At 33.5% G+C, this 24151-nt stretch overlaps 1 protein-coding gene across 1 annotated transcript; it reads right to left on the bottom strand.

Moving 5' to 3' along the window:
- Window positions 1-1492: 1492 nt before the first annotated feature.
- LOC117317751 (sodium- and chloride-dependent glycine transporter 1-like) lies at window positions 1493-24151 on the bottom strand. The gene is made up of 15 exons (XM_033872663.1): window positions 24066-24151; window positions 13507-13627; window positions 13127-13258; window positions 12310-12519; window positions 11707-11755; window positions 11112-11244; window positions 10495-10629; window positions 9984-10087; window positions 9362-9486; window positions 8472-8584; window positions 7865-8002; window positions 7008-7107; window positions 6407-6522; window positions 4183-4344; window positions 1493-3763 (listed from the first exon to the last, which is right to left on the bottom strand). The coding sequence occupies exons 1-15, from the start codon at window positions 24078-24080 to the stop codon at window positions 3434-3436; spliced, it is 1983 nt and encodes a 660-aa protein (XP_033728554.1). The 5' UTR covers window positions 24081-24151; the 3' UTR covers window positions 1493-3433.

Here is a 24151-nt window from a genome sequence, read left to right as displayed (position 1 = left end):
ACCCTATCTATCACTTGACTGAGTATAACTACTTCCAGCTCAGCGTCTCCATCTTAGCTTTGAATAAAGGTAAAACATTAAAGTAAATGTCTTGGCCAGTAACACCCGACATTGTTTCATAGGTCATTAGCATTATGGAGGTGATTCCATAGCCTACTGAAAGTATACATGTATGTAACATTGTCAAGCTTTATTTCATTCTATCACAGCGTAAACCTGAGAGCAATTACAGTACACATCGGATTCGGAAACAAACTTACATAAATCAGTATCCACTATTAGGTATACTCAAATAATTTCATGATATCTGATACATGAAAATGAAACTACTACATATATTTCAAGCTAAAATTCAATACAGTAAATAATGATTCTAAAACCACCACTTTGTCATATTAATCTTTACTGTTGTAGCCTATTCTGATCTGTCGATCGGTTTGAGGCGTGTTTTTGTCATAAATGTTTCTTCCGACCGTATAAACTTAACAATCTTGAAAGGACTAGTTGTTATACAGTTCCAGCATTCAAGTTTTAAACTGCCTCTTCAGAAAAACACCACTTAAACCAATCCCGATTTACGGACTGAAATATTTACAATTAATACAAATATTTCTTACATATAATTTAATATATCATTGGAAGACCAGCTTATTATTTGAAACATATTTACAGCATTCCTTTTTATAGTATGCACAAGAATTATACGACTACATGCGGTATTGCATTGCTTCGTGCAGTGCACTCAGGTATCTCCCCTAATCTTGGACTTATCGCCCTTCGTACAGTATACCCTGTAGACATATTTAGAAAAAGCTAACGCGACAGGTAAATCCTCACCCTCCCTCCCTATTTTAACACTTGTTCCGCTTTGTTTTTTTTCTGTTTTATATTTTCAGGCACGTTCTCAAATTCGTCATGACTTCGACCACGACACGCAAAGGTGCTCGCGGTATTTTTCTGGTAGACAACAGATTGCTCTGCCTTTTTGGAAAGTCTATATCATTTTACATCACATTATCGTTTCAGTTATTGAATCTAGGGAAATATCCTGTTCAAAGTTTCCTACAACTCTGACAGCTGTCACGTGGTTTTTGGCCATCATTCACCATTTACGTGTAAATGAAGGACCAATTAAAAGACATAAGTAGTGAGGAAATGTTATCTTTGTCCTTTGTTTAGAGTGTCTTCTGTCTCCCCAGTGAACTTCCCGTTATGGAATTGTTTAATTAACAATAGCGACGAGATACAAAATATATAATTTTATAGAAACATTGAATTCTCTGTTATTTGCTTACAAAATGAAATAAATCTTATTGTTCTATTTCTATTTTTGTCAATTTGTCAATTGTGTATAATCAATAAACTAATTATATCATGTTTTAGAACATTCCAACAGTTAAGATAATCATCCTAACGCAAATCGCAATTATTTTGCTGATTAAAGTAGCACTGCAGTTCAGACTCATACTCTCACATGAAAAACAAACAAAAATGTACTTTGTAGATTTTATTCAAAGATGTCACAATTGTGTTATGTTTCACTTATGTTACTTCAATAATTTCTGATAAAAAATATATTTCGATGGTAAACAAAACGATAAAATAAAAAAGAAGAAAAAAAATTTGCAAAAATGCTTTATTTTTAGTTCAGTCATGAAATTGTTCTGATAAACAGGAACCACATGAAACTATTGGTCCAGCCTACCCAGCGTTGTCCGTGAGAAAAAAAATCTATCTAGTGTTAGATGATGGCCTCCGATGTCCAATATATGTTAACGAGGTCCAATATATGTTTTACATATTATTTACATACATAGAAAAACATGTATCGTTGATTACAATATAAACTGCAAATGTCACAAAAATATGTTTCCAACAAAAAGAGTCACTCATCTTTACTTGCGAGAAGAAAGCTTGTCCTATTGCTAAGTATTTGTAAAGCATGTCTTAAGTGAAATTCATCAACTAATCACATTTCAATTTTAATTATTATCTTTTTCTAATTCACATATTGACATTTTGGAATTCTATATATAACTTAATATATAAAATGTGCTGAAATATCAAGACTACAATGGAACAATAGTCCGTGTTTGTTTGGTTTCTATTTTGAGCAATGAATCTAAATGCACAACGTAGGAAAGGCGAAAGGTGACGATAGTCATTCCGACTTTCTGATTTTCGTTATTTACAATGTAGTGTATTGATAAAATTGACAAGCTCTCTCTTTTCACTCATAATGCAATAATACACACCAACTACATATGTAAAATAGTGAACAATTTTTTTTTTAAAACTAAAAAAAAAAAAAAAAAACATCCAGGGCATCCAAGGAGACACATCTTCCCACAGGTAGTTAAACGAATTAATCTTAGTTATACTTTATGCCCTTTTGAGGTCCTAGTGGTAACACTGGAGTTTTATTAAATATAAATAGATTTTTGGGAAGTATTTAACATATTGAATATAAGCATAGTACAACTTCAAATGCAGGTTGGTAAAAATGCTTCGTCAAACGTAAATTATAAAATCAGACCGGAATATTAGCAATGTTAAGACGAAGAGACATACATATAGGTTGTTATTAGACATGCGGTTAAGTGTCAATATTAAAAGTATAAGTTTGGAAATTCAGATAGGGACAAATAAAATATATAAAATTAACAGGGGAGAAATGACCTAACCAATAATCCAATCCATTAATTAAATTTTAGCATGAATGATTTGCATGTTATTATGCAAACCGGAACAATATATATATATATAACTTTATATAAATGCAAATCATTACAATTATGACATGAAATTCAAATCTTATACCTTCAGGTCTACAACAAATATTGCATATGATACATTTTGTTTATAACTAATTGCATAGCATAGTAACACAAATGACGAAGGAAGACAATTTTTCGACTCGTGTCCTTACCTCACGATCTACAAGAACTGGTTGCCTACTCTGAAATATATTGTTTTATACATATAACATTTTCTATGTACATGGTGTTCTGTATATCACAATGGTTTTATCCTTGCTTACTTTTTGGTTGCTTAGATTCCGTTCAGTGTATTTAAACATAAGTAGATTTTGGGAAAGGTTCACTTTGACTTCTTTAATTTTATCCAAGTATTAGTCAGTTAAAGAAATCATCAACATTTATTTGACATATGATTTTCTAACAATTACCAAAGCGTCAAAAAACGTCAAAGAAAAATTGATTGGGTATACAAAAATAGAATCGTGATATTTGTCTGTCTTAAATTCAATGACTCATTAATCGATTAATGGTTTACCAAGCAAGAACGATGACCTTATATAAAGGTTTGTGCTAGTACATTGTATAGTACTATATCTAACTTAAAATTTAGATTATCTCGACAGGAGGAGGTAGAAAAACGAAAATCTTGTGCTCAAAACCAATCTTTTTCTGGCTTAGAATTTGGTCGCATCGTCGGTGTTGTCAGCTACGTCTGGATTCGAGAATGCTGTGTTTACGTGGCCATAATTGTTAAGCTCATATGACGTATCAGGACCTCCATTAGACTTTTCGGGTGCCGAAGGTTCCAGATGGGTAAATGAACCATTTCCACGTGGCTCACCAGGCTCGTAGGATATGATTTGACCTTTTGACCTATACAGGCCGCCCTCTACATCCAGATCTACGGGGGTAACTTGGACTGTTTTAGAATATCTCGGACCGGTCCTATTTTCAGGAAGGGCTGGGCCCCAATCACTCGTGGGCGAATTAACTTTTCGACAGAGCTGTAAAAAGAGAATGTTTATAAAATTTAGTTTTTGATCATCGTTATATTGAATATCACGGAATAATTTTTAACAATATTGTGTGAAATCATGCTTGCATGTTGAAAAATAATAAATGCGTGCACATCATACATCCGTATGAATTTTGTAATGAAATATCCCATTTTACTATATTTTTGCGAAAGGAATATGAAATAATGAATATAAAGGATATTACTTTAAATGATATTGAAATAATGCATTACAATTGTTGACGAATATATTTCTATTTTTACATTTACTTTAACAAATGTATTACACACTATGTAATCAATAATGCTATATTAAAAAATAAATCACATGATAATATTTTGTAAATGACTCAATGAAATGGCAAAAAAAGATCAAATGAGATATAATTTTTGCCCTCAAACTCTTACCGTGCCTAAACCGTTCCTCCACATGTATATAATAAACCAGAGGGGGATACAGATGAGGGAGGCTGCGACGATCATCCAGCCGATAGCCTGGGCCCAGTCTGGGTAAAGGTATCCGTCAGACACAAACGGCTCTGTGTTGATGCTCTTGGCAACTATAACCACCTGTTTTGTAAATGTACATCTTATTCATTTATAAACAACTGTGAATCAAGTAATATCAAATTATGTTAATCAGTCTTACTGACCCGGATGGAAGCACGTGAGGGTCTTACTGATGGAGGAAACCGGAGCACCCGGAGACAACCAACGTGGTCGAACAGGGGTACTCCCATGCCTTTCACGTCCGGCAACTTAGGTGAAAGGCAAAACAAGCTATTTTTTCTGGTTCTAGTTTAAATCGTGAGTGAAATCGTGAGTGAGGGCCAAAGAAGCTACTGGGAAACCCAACAATAGGTAGCAAGAAAGTCAAGTATGAATGCTGGGTGCAGTTAGGAAATTAAAAAAAATTGGTAAATTTTGATTCCAAAAATATATAATATAGCGTTAGGAAGAAACCGATTTAACATACAATTTGTACAGGGGTTTAGAATGAAAAAAATGTAGCTGCAATATTATAAGACTCTTTCATATGCATGTATGTAGGATAGGGATATTCCACCCGAGGGGTAACGAAATGTGGTGAATCCCGAGGCTTGTCAAGGGTTTTACCACATTTTGTGATTCCTAGGGTGGAATATCCTTATCCTACATATACACATAATGAAACATTCTTTTTCTTTCATAAATTTGTAGTATTACCAAATTTCTGGCAAAAGTGCCCCTCAGCCATCCATGTTCATTTTTTTCTTTCTTTCTTTTTTTAATTTCTTTATTTGACGTTTTTACTGAAAGATAATACCCGATTTCGGCAAAATAAGTTTGAACACAAATTGTATCCCTTTTATGGTTAAGTGATGAACGAATAAAAATTGACGTGAACGTGATCAAATTGTCAACATCCAAGAAAAAGAATTTCTATCAACAACACTTTAAAAAATCAACGATGAAATGAGTTTTCCAATTTTACGGAAAACACTGTACTTTTTATTGCCCAGTCACATTTTTTTTTTTATAAATTACAACGTCACTGCATGACGTCACGAATGTCACTGGAGTTCCATTCATAGTTCAAGGCTATTGGGAGCGATGTCGATCTATATCGCCATGACGCGGCGATGTTTCGTGGGCGGTGATATTAAATTAACGGTGATTTTGGCAACTTCATATGCGATCCAGCGAACAGTGACTCGATACGAGTAATCGATCTTTTCTGTGACATATGATTATATGTGTTTAACCGGATTTCTTGATGGAATGACGAAGGTAGTTCCGTCGATAACGATGATCATATTGGAGGGCTATGACGACAGTTAGTTTTCCTGGTTACTCTACACGTGTTTGCATATTTTAATTGGCATTTGAAAAAACTTTCAGGGTAGGCCAGTTTGTACCAAAACTGTTACAACAGGCCTGTAGGCCTAGTCTACAGTAAAGTAACGGAGCTATATTTTCGCTCTGATGAAATGTCTAAGCGTTTAACCGAGTAGCCCTATCAGTTTATTGTTGGTATGCTATATATTTATCTACAGAGTGTACGTGTATGTATTTTCTTAAAGACAAGTCTATTTTTTTTAAACCCGACACCAACGATTAGAACTGTTACATGTTAACACAAGCAGACGAGGTTGTAAGAGTTGTCCCCCTTGAACGCGGATTACTCCGCGCGTGTAAAATGCTATGTAAGATAGATTTATCTTACATAGCTATCTTACATGGGCAAACTTTATCCATCATGGCGAGATATGAGAAAAAAATATATATTTGAATGATTATTTCAAAATAATTTTTCCACGATCAAGAATCAAAATGTCATTAAACGTAGCTTATAAGGTTTATTTGAAGATAGGAAAAAGCTGTATTATATGTGATTAATGTATTTTATTGATTTTATACTGCATTATTTTTATTCTTGAGTTTACCACATCTTTGAATACTTATAAGGTGACTGTTATGCGTCTATTGCACACACATCACACCGTAATTAAGTGCAGCTTTAATATGATTTCTTTATTTACTGGAATTTAGGCAAGTTAATCTTATAAAGATAATCTAATATTGAAATATTATGAAGACATATATTAATCGTGTGACACTAGCATTTGGTAAGAGTATTTTTTCAACTTACCGCCAAACATAAAGGCGACACAAAGCACCACATCACTCCGAAGAAGTAAAAACTTATTGTGACGCACATGTTTCGCCCAATCATCATTTCAATGTCTTTTTTGAAATTCATGAATCCTGAAACAAGGAATGAAGAAGTTTTTAGTTTATTATAATGACTAATATATTGACCGACTGTGCAAATATACTGGGTGACTGAGTGCTTCTAAAAATTGATTAATAATGAATTACTTCCCTTTGCTATTGTCCAAAAGTATGGAAAACCCCAATATCTTTGATCGTTAGACTTATTATACGAATTAGTGTTTTGAATGTATTTTAATGTATTAGTTTACCTTTGGTAGTGTGATTATAAAAGTTGTATATAAATATTACATTCATCAGAATTTAATACTACGTGTGCATGTGTTAATAGCATCATTACACGACTATCAAAAATTTAAAAAGTCATACAAATCTCTTATAACCTTTTTATTTCGGTCAATACATGGTTTTAGGGTTAATGAAACTAGGTATCAACCTTACAAAAGGCAATTGCATTTCACATGTGTACGGCATTATTTGGACAATCTGTAGTTACCATAGAGGGTTTCCGTACTTACCGTAAATGTAGTTTATGGCAATGAGCTCAAAAAGTCCGATAAATAGCATAGGAAAACCACTCATAAAATGGTCTGTTAGCTCAAATATGTAGTAACCACCCTACAGGCAAGAAAATAAATCAGAATTAACATTGAAAGCCATTTAAACCCAGAATCTTGTAATGCATGTTTTACATATTCATTCGACATTTTAACTAACGAAAGCAGCGTGACATTAAATCAGAGGTTAAATTATATAGTGTTAATGTAATCCAAACGTTATTATTAAACATGTGCTTGACACATTATTTTTAGTCTTGTTACAGGTGTCAGGTAATGGCTCCCACTCTTCGTGTTAATATATATATTTTGCCAATATTTCTCGAATTTGGGTTAGAATTACGAATCCTGTTGATATCCACAGAATAGACACATTACATAATATATACAGATATATATGTAGATGGGATTAGTAACTAATTAATTATTTACTTATTTTTATGGATAAATATTTATATTCACTACCATCATTATGATTCAACGTACAATGTACATACGTTTCGACAACTCGTCTACATAGTACTGGTTGGTCATTATCATAAACTGATTTGTATGTACATCTAACGCACTTAAGGTCTTAATCTCCTTGTAATTTTCAAGGACCTTCGTGCAGAACGATATTTCATTTATTGTTAATTATTTTATTTGTAGTTAGAAACCAATTAATTTCTGTATTTGTTGTGTTTTAATTAAAACTGCATGTGTAGAAATGGAAATTTAACAAAATCTAAATTGGCATTTAAGATGGTAAAATATAAAAGAAAATGAAAATCAGGGGATGTGAAGTTTGTTGTTACGATCATTATTTGCATACCGACCTCTGTTACCATGGGTAGTCCGAGACAGAATCCAGTGAGGCAGATCAACAACCGGAAACCGATCTTTCGCCATTTTGTGTTTAAGACACTGCTAAACTGATCCATAAGACCAGTGATAACGGCCTCCACAATAGAAAACTACAATGATATTATAAACAAACATATGAACATACTGATATATAACACCAGTTCTAAATAAAAAGGAAAGACGTCAATGAAATAGGAGATAGGTCATGGAAGCATGCATCAGGATGAATAACTAAAAGGACTGCTTTTCTGTTATGTTTTCATTTTCAGAATAAGTTCATTTCTTAAAAGGTCTCGTAAGATTTCATAATGAAAATCTTTTTCATATTTGGATCTATTTATATATCTGTTTTCGGTGTCTCAACAATTTCTAGTGCTGCAATGGTATATCAAACACTATGTTTTAGTTTCCTTGACATCAATCGGAAAACGTTACTATTTAATGGTCCCAATTTTGAAGTCTGCATAAATTTTTAGCGTTGAATTTTGTTATGGTATCAATTTTTGCTATTCTATTCCAAACATTTTACTCTTTGAAAATAACCGCATATTAGATACCCTAAAACGTGAGAAAATTTACCTGCGAACTGAAGCCAAGAGTCATCATCATGAAGAAGAACAGAATGGCCCATAATGTCGGTACAGGCATCTGCGACAGGCCTTCTGGATACACAACAAACACGAGACCCGGACCTGTATCAACGTAAGTATACATTTATACAAATTGGGGCTTTTTATATTTAGATAAAATAACATTCTTAGACACAGCAAGAGTTCTACGGGCTTTGAATGACTGGCAATACTAGCATGTCAAAGGCTTGACTAGACCAAAGATTATAACAAGACTTTATTATATATCTTTCCTTAACATTCCCACCAGTTTTCGGCTCAATGGCACCAGTCAGACAAGAGAAGATTAAAAATAGTTCTTACCGATCCGGAACCTAATTATGTAAAAAATAAATAAATAAAAAAAAAAAAAAAAAACTCTTGTGAAAAGTTAAATTTCAAATAATTTTCGTAAATTTTTTTTTTTATGTAATTGTGTGGATTTTCAGATTTGCGTTTAGTTTTGATATTGATTATGAAAAATGAATTGAGTGTATTACTCGTCTAGAAAGCATATGTTTTTTATAAACGAAATACTAGTCTAGAACATTATTAGTGTGTGATTCGTTGTATATGGATTTTTTATGAATTCATAGGTTTCCATGTAAGTCTATAAAGTTTCATCACTAATAAAATGTCCTTGTTGTGTCAGTATTGAGTTAGAAAAGATAACTGTTATCAGGAAGGCAACATTGTTTCTTCAGTGAACGATTAACCCGCATATAGGAAATTACTTGTTCCTTTACAACTGGTTTCCTTTTTTGTATATAACTATTATATGTGCTTTCAACACTCCTCCAAATTTGTTCTTGAGTATCTTTAGAGCGTCGAGTAGACGTTTGTGACAGGTCTGATACTCACCGCCAGTAGCAACATCCTCCACAGATACGCCTTTAGAGTATGCCATAAATCCAAGGACAGAGAAAATTGCAAAACCAGCGTAAAAGCTTGTGAGACAGTTGATGACAGGTACTATTAGAGAATCTCTGTAATACAAAGTGTGTAACTGACGTAATTCACCAGCCTGATTGATATCTTAAACAATGGGTTTCCTTCGCTTAAAACATATTTCTAAATAGGTTAAAAAGGTTTAAATTGAAGGAGAACAATGCAAGAATAATTCATTAATATATGCATATACTGTATATGCTAAATAATGAATACAAAACTGCAAAATAAAGCTGTGTCTTCCTTGTGCGACCCACCACTAGCCAAACGCGCGGAAGCCCAGAAGGACCGCTGAGAGAATGAATCAAATACAGAATTTGATATGTCTGTAACAAAATTTGAAATCTGCAATGCATATTCATATGTAAATATATATCGAATATAGTATGTATTATTTTTTATTCATATCGATATTCAAAAAGAACCACTTTTCAAACGAATAAACGAATTCAACATTTGTCGATGCTGTGTTGTCCGTAGTCCTTCACAGAATATAAGCTGATGACTAGCCGAAATGACAACTGATAACACCAACCTTAATGTTATGTTTGTAAACTTGTTATAACTAGCCATCGCTATAAGTCCTCCCTGACAGGCACTCAAGGAGAAAAATATCTGTGTGGCTGCGTCACTCCACACCTGAAAAGAAGAAGAATGGCATTGAGTTTTTTTGCTTTAATTTACAAACACGTTCTACAGTTCACGCAGTAGTCTATAAAATATACCCTTCAATCAGGAATTCTTAAAATATAAAAAATAAAAGTCATGCAAAAATATTCAATCATTTTGCGATATGTAATGATTCATTGCAGACATTTGTAAAGAAACACATTGTAGCTGGTAACTTTTACAAACTATTTTATGTTTAGCAATTGGGATACAGGAAGTCAACTCTTTTGCAAAGCCTTTACTAAAAGGATGTCGCGATGTTTGAGAAACCATTATTTTTTCCATTTTTTTTTTATCTTTCATGCCACGTTTCGTTACGACAACTAATTTTAAAATAAATGCCTTTTTAAACTTTTCAATCTTTAGAAGTAACTCACATTAGGGTCGGCGACTTTATCCCAGTCTGGTGTGATGTAGAACATAATACCGTCGTAGTAACCATCCAGTGTGAGTCCGCGGACCAATAGGACTGTCAACAGCACGTACGGGAATATGGCCGAGAAATACACCACCTTTAACAACAGTCATTGAAACCGTAATTGTAACTAAATATCAACTAATTGTGCAAATCGTTCGAACAAAACATATTGAGACCAATACAATCAAACAAGAATATCAGAATAAGATCGGGTGGTCCAGAAGAGATAACGTATTCACCATATAAATCTAGGTCAAAACCTGGAGAAGTCGCATTGTGGAATAACAACTACAGCGGTGATACTGCTGGAACCACTAACCATATCAACAAGCATCAAACAGAAGATTTTCAATAAGTTTATAAATCCGACTATCAACTTTTCCACTGTTTTTTCCTGAAGCTCTCGAAGACGGTGCATGATAGTTATTAGTCAGTCAAAAAAAAAAAAACAACTTTACAATGATAGAAAAAAAATGCTGCTCATCTCCAGAATTCTTATCCTTTTTTTAAAATGCTGACACTTACGTGCAAAAGAAGAACACTAGTGATTTTGACAATACCAAGATGTAGTCTTACCTTTCCGAGAGACTGTATACCCTTGGACAGCACCAGGAAGACGATCAACCATCCCAGTAGGTTACACAACATCACGTCCCACTTTACTTTACCGGCCTCACCGGCCCCTTCTGACACAGCTAACACTTTCTGGCTAAGGGCAATAAGCTCATAATTACTAAAAGATAACTAGGTATATGTTGAAATAATATCTTGGCCATCTTCATGGCCCTCTCTGATACTCTATCAATTCCGTCGTAGTATATAAAACATTATTGTCTTCTTTCATACTTCCATGTATGTTTACGTTTCAAATAACGCATCGGACCTATCCTCAATACACTGTACTGAATTAATTGAATTTAACTTAGCAACGCACTACCGTAAAACTTTACATATACGTAATGTAACGTTACGGCTAAGTTCTATGAAATTGTACAGCAATAAGTCACTTAACCTAGCCACGTTATAGTACACAATTCGTACAGGAATTACCTAACGTAACATAGCAGTAATATCCTATATAAATCATGTTAAAGTATGGAATAAACTTCATGGCGCTGTCATATATCAATTTTACTACAATGAAACACTTGAATTAACTGCAGCTACTTACAAGAAATATTCCTCACTTGCGCTAGTGGTCGTATTAATTGTGTAGTTTACTGAAATATTAAAGTATTTATCACATTAAACACGGTAGCGAACTGCGCTAGTGGTCGTATTAATTGTGTAGTTTACTGAAATATTAAATAATTACCACATTGAACACGGTAGCGAACTGGTCTATTCATTCAGATACTACTAAATGTTTTCATTTCTATGAATTTTCATTGTTTTACAATTTCAAAAAACAACACCTCTTAGGTTGTAAAAGGTTGTGAGTCATCTTTTTAGTAAATTAGTTGTTTACTTGATGTATCTTTCACATATTTATTGTATGATGTTCCCTTAAAACTTGATTCCGAATCGATTTTGACAGATTGTAAAGAAAAAATGGGTAAAATATGTTACATCCAAAGGTTACACTGACAATTATTTAAGAGAGGTTAACTCATAAATATCTTAGATATAATTCTGACTCTGACGAAGTCAACTCGAAGTTCTTTGATATCTAGTATTTCTTTTTTACTCTTTTGAAAATCTACTTTAAATGGATATTTCAAAAAAAAAAGAAGAGAGAAACTGATTGTGTTCTTTCTTTTTTTCTCTTACTTACAACAATCCGGCCTCGCCCCTTGCCAGGGATCGGCCAGAGACATATTGAGGGAACCATCATTGCAGTCGCACGTGTTCCAGGTATTGTCACATGACACCCATGGAAGTGATGACGTCATCGACGCAAAAAAGAAGTAGATGCAATAAGCGATCACGACGTTGTAATAAATGGCGATGATGGCAGGGATGATAACTAGACACATGCCAAGGCCTGCAAAAATTAAATAAAAGAAAACCATGATCAGTATTGAGGAAAACGCTAAGCTGTTCCCCTTTGTTTACTTTTGTTAGGAATAGAGACGTGTATTAGCGTTACCCTTCACATTATATTTACATTAAACCAATTTGGGATTTAAGTAAATGACACCTAAACGTTAAATTGTAGTGAGTATATAAGATACTAGAAATCAGTTGCGCCCCTTTGTTAACCCTTTTCAGGAATATTGTATGAACGTTCACGTAAAATTTATATCAGAAAAGAAAACATATGGATTACAGTATATGGTATCTTAACATTAGGCTAATTCAAGTTACTGTTTTATCGTCTACATGACTAATGCTAGTTACAATTTCCTGGACCTTGTCTCGCCGAATACGGTCATCGTTCTGTCAGCGTTTGATGATTTTTATGACAAGAAAAATGACGGTTATTGACAATAATACTTACAGTTGCTAGAACTCCGATGCTGATTGTCAATAATTGTCAGAAAAAAATGCTTTTCTCAATAGTGAAAACGTAACATTACGAGCAAGAATGTGACAGAATGTTTATGAAATCAAAATCTTGCCAATGTAGTTTGTTTCTCAATTATCCCTACCTTTGAGTGCCGGGTTGATGCTCCATACTTTCAAAGCTCCAAGACTTGCGAATTGTCCTAAGTTAAGTTCGAGATAAAAAATGGGAATTCCAACCGCAAACAGACAGATCACGTATGGGATCAAAAATGCACCTGTATACAGAACGAAAACAGCGTGAATTTATATGAATATAAATGATGTTATAAATATTACAGAAACTAGGGCACATTTATCTGAACGTAGTCTCAGCAGCTTCACATATAGCTCCTCTCTGATTTACCCTCGTGTTTAAATTTTGATAAAAAACTTATATAGCTTAGTATCAAAATGTGTTTATCCATATCATACTCAAATATATAACAACATTTCAAATAATAATGACATTTCAATTTATAATTACCTCCGCCATTTTTGAAACACAGATACGGAAACCGCCAAACGTTACCGAGGCCTACAGCGTATCCTACACACGTCAGGATAAATTCTAGCTGGTTCGACCACGCCTGTCGCGGTTGATCAGCCTATAACAAAACAGCAATTATGTATTTGAAATGTCATATAGTAAAAGAATTATTTCATATCTACATTAGAGGTTCGCTCATTGCGTTAAACTACAACAAAATCCCACACGTTGTAGGGGGATATTTGCTAACATGGTTCCATGGCAAGCAGACAGGCAGAGTGCTTCAAACCTCATACACAAACCCGATATGTCAATGGAATCGTAATTAAAATTCAGAATCGAGAAAGGAGAGGTAACTATCAACAAAGTATCGTTTTATATGGAGGGTAAAAGATTTACAAAGGGAGTAAACTCGGGTGTTGGAATAGCGATAAAAAAATTACTGACGACGATACCCGCAATGCAATTCAAAAATCAAATATAGGTAATATAACGCTCTCAATTCGCAATATAATTAAATCTTGTCTTGTAATTTCCGCTCCTCTACGATACTCTACGATACACAACAGTGCAGTTAATTATATTGTCTTAATTTGCAGCTTAGTCTTAAACTGTAGGGATTTACACGGTTCAATCATGTAATTGTATCTTACTTCCATGATAAGAATAACATGATTTGTATTGTTCAAAAGTATTTCTTGCAAAATAATGCATGTCGACGTGGTCTTACATTTATTAAAACCAGAGTACCTGTATAAGTAAGAGAGGTTGTATGTTTGTGTATTTTTTTTTCTTTTTGTGTGTGTGTGTTCTAGGTCCATTCTGTTGGAGTCCTTGTTGTGTTTTCCAAGGTACATAGTGTAACTTTACAAATATTTTATTCTCCATGCATTTAGGAATATTTCAAAAATGTCTTCTTTTTTTTTAATTATTTGAGTACATTGGAATTCATACCATTTTACCGGAATGCTTCCATTTGTTTGATTACTTGGCAAATTTTCCCAAAATACTGTTCTTTAATCATAATAGAATACATTTTTTGTTCGAAAAGGTTTCTTCCCTAAGAAAACTTTTAGATTTTAGATACATACATATTTATAATATTGTGATACAATCAAAAAAAAACACTGGCACCTTTTAGATACATAAATATTTATAATATTGTGATACAATTAAAAAAACACTGGCAACTCGTACCAATTCAGGATGTGTTTATACAGCCATTGCTTAGCAGCAATTGTATACACACACTTATAGTTTTTCCTGCTTGAGGGATAAAATATGTGTACCATAAAAAGATAAAGACACCTACATTAATCAAATATGTTTAATACCTTCAAGGTAACGGCGAAATCTGGTTGTATAGAAGTCTCTTATTAGCAGGGATCCGCGTTACAAAGTCAAACTCACGGCGACACAATTGCCTTAACGACGTGGATATGTTGGAGACATATATTCTTTTCACGACGGTATAACTTCAAATCTTTTGGGTGAAAGGTCAAGGCCACATCAAAGGTCTCCCAATTTTATTGGCAACAGACATTGGTTGCGGAATTTGAACAGATCCATTTCAGGTTGATAACCCCGGATTAAGGTCGAGAGAAAGCGATCAGGGACAGGACATACGGGGTCACTACTATCAACCTTCAATTCTCGTCGCTTCACAGGGTCACATCGATATGTCGCGTAGTGATCCTGGTAGGCCATGTCCACATTACATTTAAGTTGGAACACAGGAGTGACTGGAGGGGATTTCTGGTATATACGACTGAGTCTAATATATGAAACCTATCTGATGCAATATGGCCTTTTTATTTTTAAAACTCTTTGTCATAATTGGTTATATAATTTACATAGTGCTAGGAATAAAGCTAAAATTACATTATCTTAAGTATCCATGAATAGATATATCATATATAAGACTGTTATAAATTGATATTCCAGTATCTGACTATTCGAATGTGTCTAAACTCATCTGAAATTTGACCTTTAAAATAAACGTTGTCATAAGTAGTCAGATCACTAGATATGTATAGCTGAAATTATATTTTCCAAATTATTCCTCAAGTCAATCTGATATTCTTTATCTGACCAAAACACCATTGCACGTGTATCTGAGTCTCTTTGGTAATTTGTAATGAGTATAATTAAGGACGTCTTATAATTAAAAAAAAAAATTCCTCGAAAGTTCAGGTTCAAAAACATCAGAATATATACAAAATATGCACTTTATTTGTCAAATAGACAACTACATGTCAGTTACGGTAAATTTATTGATTTCTCGAGATAAGGTTTTCAACTCGACATTACATTTAAAGATAGCTGTATTTACACAGGGTGGTAGTCGCTGTCAATGAATGTTGTTATGGAGATAACAACACGAACAGTTTACTCTACTTAATCTCAATGTATATTGACGACACGCATTATTCAGGTTAGATATTGAGGAGTGGAGGAACAATGTTTGGAAACACTATGTGTGCTGCTAAGTGTTTTATAGACTACGTCACGGAAAAATACGGTCGGCCTGGAATATTTTGGTGACTGCGTTGGCTTGTAAACAAATACAAGGTAGGAAAATTACCAAAGTGGAGAACAGACAAGCGTATCAACGAGCAATAGCACATGTAATATTGAGTAGTAAAACGGGGTCAGGTTCACTCGAAATAAAATATAGAAATAAAAAAATTCGATAATGTAATACTAAGTTTTGTTGCCACAAATTTGCCGGGTTCCATTACAAGCAGAAATTGATGTAATTGTTTTTTTTTCAATGAAATTTCAATCAAATAAAGGTTCAATTCCACGAATCTTCCCATAGTAGCACCTGTACATTTAAGGTATCCATACCAATAAATAGAGAGTAGGATCTTGATTTTGTACCAGTCCATTAACAAAATAGTGAAGCCTATTTCTGAGATTTCAATCACATTCATGACTCATTTTGATCCCGTGTAATGTCTTTTTGAAATATCTAACAAACCTAGAGTCAATCTTAATAGAAATATGAAAAGTGTGTCCAAAAATCTACATTTCTGTTTGTGGAACATTTTCCATAGGATATTTGAAAAAAACTAGCAATTTAGCAGCCTTTTTGAAAATATGTTTTCATTGATTTTCATGAAAAGCCGATCATTCAACATTTCGACTATCACACAAAACATCAGTGCTGCCGGTTTTAATTGTAGCAAGTCAATTTCTGATCTACAACTTTGTATTGTGCAATTTAATGAAAAAACTATGTCAGAATAATACATTTTTGGTATTTTTTTTTTTTTTTTTTTCTAAATAATTTTTAGTGTAACTGAAGCACATTGGATTTTTATCCCGAAATCATGGAAACTAAATGATATGCATAATAAAGTGAAAGGAAGAACACGGACCTCCCATTTTGATGGTTGTTTTAGCAGAAAGGTTACTTCCTTATGATCTGATAAATATATTAAAAACTTGAAGGCTTTATATTTAGCGTTAATCGGCAAATATGACAAAGAAATGGGTATGTTGTAATTCAGATATAAAGGATAGACGTTGTTTCAGTCGCTATTCTGAGTGAAACTTCCATGATCTAAAAGAAAGTACTATTTTGCCATTACTGAGACATTCATACATATCTGATAACGCGTTTGAAAGGTATTCTATGGAATGGTTAAAACTGCCACATTATTTTAACATCTTATATATAATGTTTAATTGATAAACATGACCGATCACAGCATAAAAACGAGTACATTTACACTTCTGAATTTTTCTTTGCATTTTCTGCTATGCGATTAATTTAAAGAACTCAGAACTCTTAAATTTTAGCTCAAACGGGGTTCTTTTACATGTTTTTTGTGATGATGAAATGAGCTTTTGGTGGTGATTTATATTTGGATGTATTTTGTCTAATGTCAAACTTATAATTCTTTCAACGGGTGCAGTTAATACAATGATGAAATAAATACATCATTAGTTGTACTAGTATGATGTCGTTTTCTATTCATGGAACGGCAAATATTTAATCTGTTTGTAAATGCCTTGTATTGCAGGCGATATTGTGCGTCTTTTTAGGACCATTATGAATAAGTTATCCAATTATTGACCTGCGTTTGTGAGGCATGTAAATAAATATCATATTAAAATATACTAATGTGTATATGCATATTGACATCCTCGCACCACATACAGGTATATGTGAATAAGTTGTTGTAAGACCTCATAACCGTATTATGAAAACGGGGGCGTCAAAGAGGCACCAATAACCAGGTTCATGTGATAGCAGAGACAAGTGACGCCAAACGCAAGAACAGTATAAGGACGGAGGTCAAGGAGACACCAGTAGCCAGTCATATGACAATGGGGCCAGGAGACACCAACACCCAGGGATTGTATGGAAACAGGGGCAAGGAAAGACCAACACCCAGGGATTCTATGGAAACAGGGGCAAGGAGACACCAACACCCAGGGATTCTATGGAAACAGGGGCAAGGAGACACCAATAGCCAGGGATCATATGGGAACGGGGCAAGGAGACACCAATAGCCAGAGTCATATGCGAACGGGGCAAGGAGACACCAACACCCAGGGATTATATGCGAACGGGGCAAGGCGACACCAACACCCAGGGATTATATGGAAACAGGAGCAAGGAGACACGAACACCCAGGGATCATATGGGAACGGGGCAAGGAGACACCAACACCAAGGGATTATATGCGAACGGGGCAAGGAGACAACAACGCCCAGGAATTATATGGGAACAGGGGCAAGGAGACACCAACACCCAGGGATTATATGCGAACGGGGCAAGGAGACAACAACGCCCAGGCATTATATGGGAACAGGGGACACCAACACCCAGGGATTATATGCGAACGGGGCAAGGATACAACAACGCCCAGGGATTATATGGGAACAGGGGCAAGGAGACACCAACACCCTGGGATTATATGCGAACAGGAGCAAGGAGACACAAACGCCAAGGGATTACATGCGAACGGGGCAAGGAGACACCAACAGCAAAATTTATATGAAAAAAGTGACAAGAAAGAAGTCACAAACTAAACTATAGAACAAAAATAAAGACAAATAAAAAATATAAGAAAAAAAGAAAAAACAATTATGAGCACTTAAATTTCTCTTGATCGGAAAACGACTTGCACTTTTATCATGCGCAGGTTAAACATGGCCACAATGAATAAGTGATCCTTTTCATCTGTTATAACAGCTGTTTATACAAACACTTAACATCAATCCGTCATTCATTTTACTTCTCAAGTATACCAGTCATAACTTCCCATAATCCAAATATTTACTTGTTGGCTTTCTTTTCAAAAGTAAACGATCTATTGAAGCACGCATTTGCATTGGAATAAATGTATTCCTTGGTTAGCTATATAAAATGAAAATGTGATGTAAATCAAATGTAAGATGTTGGTGTGAAAAAAACAATAAAATGATATTGCTATCAGCTAATTTCTAAATAAATTGAAGAAGTAACCAAGATCTTATAATATTTTCTCAAAATCGAAGGTTTTAATCCAAAAACATAGCAAAATAATAATATCTATAGAGTGTGTTGAGATGTCAATAAAACTATACTGTATATTCCAGATTTTATTGGATAAACATTGATGTTCTGGATGATGTTCACTTATTGAAGGGTGTATCCACAAAGTTTGGTTAAATTTGGTTAAGGTTGGACTTCTTGAGCCACGGATATTAACGAACTATTAAAAATGAAATTTTAACGACGTCATTGTTGGAACACGTAACTTCATAGTCTCGTTTTCGACTTTTCGAGACAAAAATGTTCATCACATAATCGGTCACTTATCAAGTGAAATCGCCCACGCACTGTTTTTTTTTCCTTTGGTATATGTCACTAGTGTAATATAATAAGTTTTGACCATAGGATGTGCCGGTTAGAGTTTGTGACATCATAATATGCACATTATAATAACATGAATTGGACATTGCGTAACAAAATGACTGCTTATCACTCTACATTTTGTCTTTAAAAACCTGTCAAATTGTTTATTTACTGAGTGTTGACATAAAGAAATTGTTCATTAGATATTATTGTCGCTAAGACTCACAAAAATGATAATTTCTTAGACTCGTTTGATAAAATCTCTTATGAAATGAAAACTTATTTAAAATCTGACGTATATTATGTAATATCATACCAAATACAATATTTGGTAAATAATTTTGCAGGCGATGAAGACTTTCTCTGAATTTTGTATATTCATCACTGTATATATTCGAAATGTCGTAAGATATCGGACCCTGTTGACTTTGGTGTCTGGATCATCAGAACCCTTAGGCTGTTTTCTGCGTTGTCTCTTTATATCGAACACACATTGTTTTCTGGCATATGGTTGTATAGTATCGATGAATATTTGGTCCTTTATCAAGGCAAAGATCACTTTTAGATTGAACATAAGGAAGTCAGTTTCAATCTGTATGTATAATCAGGAAACCGTTAAATAGACGTTTATCGAATAGATAAACCTTAGAGAGGTTCCTGTTTATATACTAAATATGTTTGATTTAATACCAACTTAAATAAGAAACAGATTATACAGAAAACAACTTGACAAAGGCTTTACATGTCTGGTTGTTTCGTTATCATAACCCTTCTTCTGTGTTTGATAGTATGACTTAACCCGAGTTAGGGTTAGAATGGGTTAGTATGGCGATTAAACAGAGAAACGCTTACTCTGCCGGAACACCTGGTCGTAGTCTTCTGGTATCTATAGTTTTTATTGTATTGAAATGTGACAATATCTTGTCTGTCTGTTGTGTAATTCTATGTCCTCGTTTTATAGATTTTAGTTTAAATCATGCTGATGTTTCCATGAAATAAAGAAACGATAAACAATTTGATAGCAAAGAATTCAAGGTATTAAAGAAAAAAAAACTGCGCGGCAAGTAAACATGTTTTTGTGACGATGAAATTTAAAAAGATATGTTATTTAATATGGGTTGATAAGAGTGACACAAAATAAACACGAGCATTACGATGACTTATACCCTACATCCTGTACCGGATAAACCTACCCACATATCAACCGAGATTTCTAATCCAAAATTGTTGGCACGACTTAAAAAAATTTCACTCTTATGAACTCTGATATATTTAAGGATGCTGTTTGTCGAATTTCATCACGTTTTCATTTCCCTTTTTACACCCATGTCACTTAGAATGCTGTTTCACATACTCCAATCTGTTCCATGTCACCTAGGATCCGGTGTAAATTGGTATGTGACTGACCACATGGTGGTAAATATAAAATAGTTTAGTAAAGATGTGTTTTTGAGGTGTAAATGAATAAAGTAATATAAGTGTCTTTTGTTGTTATCACTTGTTTATTCTATTTATTTTGTTAATTGTTTATCACATTTTGATAGATTATGTACATAACATTTTTATATTTGGCATTTTTTCATTTTATTTTCTCCGTCAATGAACTGCAGAAACATCACCCAGTGAAACAATAATGATTATATACGTATCTTCGGTACAGTCTACAGGTTTTTATCATGGATGTCAGGTAGGAAAGGTAAATTTTGGAAGAGAAAAACAATCGTCATTGTCAGACTACAAACAATTCACCATTGTCTCTGGAGCAGTGTCGGTAAACACTTGACATGTGTATGGGTCGTAAACATGATGTTGTTGTCCTTAGTAACAGTATGTCATAATGTTAGGTTCCTGTCACCAGTCAAGTTAGTTATCCAGCAAATATATTATATGTCGATTTATTATGGTAATAAAGGCGACATATCGTGAAATTAATTTCTACATATCTGAAATGAAGTGAAAATTTCATGGTTTTTAAGACTGTTTTTCATAAAATTTATGTAGACTTGCAATATTTGAAGCAACCCATCGATATACTGTAAGGTCTGTAACTGCGCATGCGTTAGTATAATGGTGTTGAAGTTACGATAATTGTGAGTAATTGTGATAGTTGCTTATTTCATATCATCTTATCCGGATAATTATTTCATATCATCTTATCCAGATAATTGATTATTTCATATAATCTTATCCGGATAATTATTTCATATCGTCTCATCCTGATAATTGATTATTTCATATCGTCGTACCGTGCTAATTATTTATTTCATATCATCTTATCTTGCTAATTGATCACTTTGTACCGTCTAATCGCGATATTCTTACAACAAAGTAACTTAAATACCATATTAAGCGATCTTTGGTAAGTCTGAGCTGTTACGGTAAGTTAAATGATAATTTTCACCGGGTAATTTAGTGGAGAAGACTTAAGTATGCTACAATGGTTCAATAATCAAAAATCACACCTCGTAAGTCTAAATCAGGTTGTTCCATGCTTTCCTTTCTCTTGTTACCACTAATGTTTAATTTGAGATAGAGAGACTTAGCCCGGATTTGACCTAGATTTTTATGAAGGTGACGTCGACAAAGAAGAGGACGCTAACTATTACGGAACACATGGTCTCCATGCAAATCTGTATTTATGCTTTCATTTTGAGTCAGTGAAAAGAATTATTTCTTCATTATGTTGGTATTTTCTGTTTTAAAGTGTTTAATAGTGATACATGGCTAAGGAGTAAGACAAAACTGTGAAAACCTCAATGACCATTCCATTTTTCCAGTTTGTATAAAAAATTTAATATAACAAAGCATCACAGATCTGTTTCATCCTTTCTGGATACAAATATGAAAAATACCCTTACACGATGCTTATTGGAGAGAGTATGCTATTGGTATGTATTATTTTTCCATCAAATGTATTTAACAAAGACGCGATGTCTATAAATATCACACCTGTCTATTGTTTATGTATACTACTACCTGTCTATAATAACCACATATATATCTACCACGTGTATATAACTACTACCTGTCTATAATAACCACACATCTATATATACCACGTGTATATAACTACTACCTGTCTATAATAACCACACATCTATATTTACCACGTGTATATAACTACTACCTGTCTATAATAACCACATCTATATTTACCACGTGTAAATAACTACTACCTGTCTATAATAACCACATCTATATTTACCACGTGTATATAACTACTACCTGTCTATAATAACCACACATCTATATCTACCACGTGTATTTAACTACTACCTGTCTATAATAACCACACATCTATATTTACCACGTGTATATAACTACTACCTGTCTATAATAACCACACATCTATATCTACCACGTGTATTTAACTACTACCTGTCTATAATAACCACACATCTATATATACCACGAGTATATAACTACTACCTGTCTATAATAACCACACATCTATATCTACCACGTGTATATAACTACTACCTGTCTATAATAACCACACATCTATATATACCACGAGTATATAACTACTACCTGTCTATAATAACCACACATCTATATTAACCACGTGTATATAACTACTACCTGTCTATAATAACCACATATCTATATCTACCACGAGTATATAACTACTATCTGTCTATAATAACCACACATCTATATCTACCACGTGTATATAACTACTACCTGTCTATAATAACCACATCTATATTAACCATGTGTATATAACTACTACCTGTCTATAATAACCACATCTATATTTACCACGAGTATATAACTACTACCTGTCTATAATAACCACATCTATATTAACCATGTGTATATAACTACTACCTGTCTATAATAACCACACATCTATATCTACCACGAATATATAACTACTACCTGTCTATAATAACCACACAACTATATTTACCACGTGTATATAACTACTACCTGTCTATAATAACCACATCTATATTTACCACGTGTAAATAACTACTACCTGTCTATAATAACCACATCTATATTTACCACGTGTATATAACTACTACCTGTCTATAATAACTACACATCTATATTTACCACGAGTATATAACTACTACCTGTCTATAATAACCACACATCTATATTAACCATGTGTATATAACAACTACCTGTCTATAATAACCACACATCTATATCAACCACGTGTATAAGTTCTCACTGTGTTGGTCGTTATCTGTACATTTTTGTACACGATTTCAATTTGTTTGAGAATCATAACATAACCGTGTAAAACTGCATAGAAAATCATTATAAAAGCCATGCATTGCATCATACTTTTACCTTTACTTAGAATTGATCTCTTTCAAACTTCGATACGTTGTTTTCTCCAGATATTTGATTTGAGATTTGAAATTGATTTTTTTCATACCGATCGAAGATTGCATTACATGGACAAAATAATATATGTCAGTGTTTCTAAAAAAAATAGGCACATGTAAAAAATGTATAATCCCAGATGAATTTCTTAAAAATAGAATCACACGTTCGTAGAAAGGAATAACAAAGAAAACATTATTTAAAAAGATGTCATCAATCGAAAAGTGGTTTTTGAAGGTTTATCGATTTTAAGATAAATGTATTTGAACAGCTAAAACTGAAGGTAAATTAAACTATGAATATATCAATTATTCTATTTTGATTTCCGTGAAATAATCTAAAAATAATACTAAAAACAAACCTGTTTTCCACCCATTTTCTTCTTGGGCAATATTCCCAGATGACTCCGTGTACTCCACAAATAGTTTCTACCTTCTACGTTAAAAT

The sequence above is a fragment of the Pecten maximus genome, chromosome 19 (assembly GCF_902652985.1).
Source record: "Pecten maximus chromosome 19, xPecMax1.1, whole genome shotgun sequence".
NCBI lineage: Eukaryota > Metazoa > Mollusca > Bivalvia > Pectinida > Pectinidae > Pecten > Pecten maximus.
The sequence above is the reverse complement of the archived record's forward strand: the minus strand, read 5'-3'. Positions and strand labels throughout refer to the sequence as shown.

Coding starts and splice junctions, on each gene's coding strand:
- LOC117317751 (XM_033872663.1), bottom strand. Junction 10,630..11,111: donor GTATACAGTCTCTCGGAAAG/GTAAGACTACAT, acceptor CTGTTGTTAAAG/GTGGTGTATTTCTCGGCCAT. Junction 6,523..7,007: donor TGCCATAAACTACATTTACG/GTAAGTACGGAA, acceptor TCCTTGTTTCAG/GATTCATGAATTTCAAAAAA.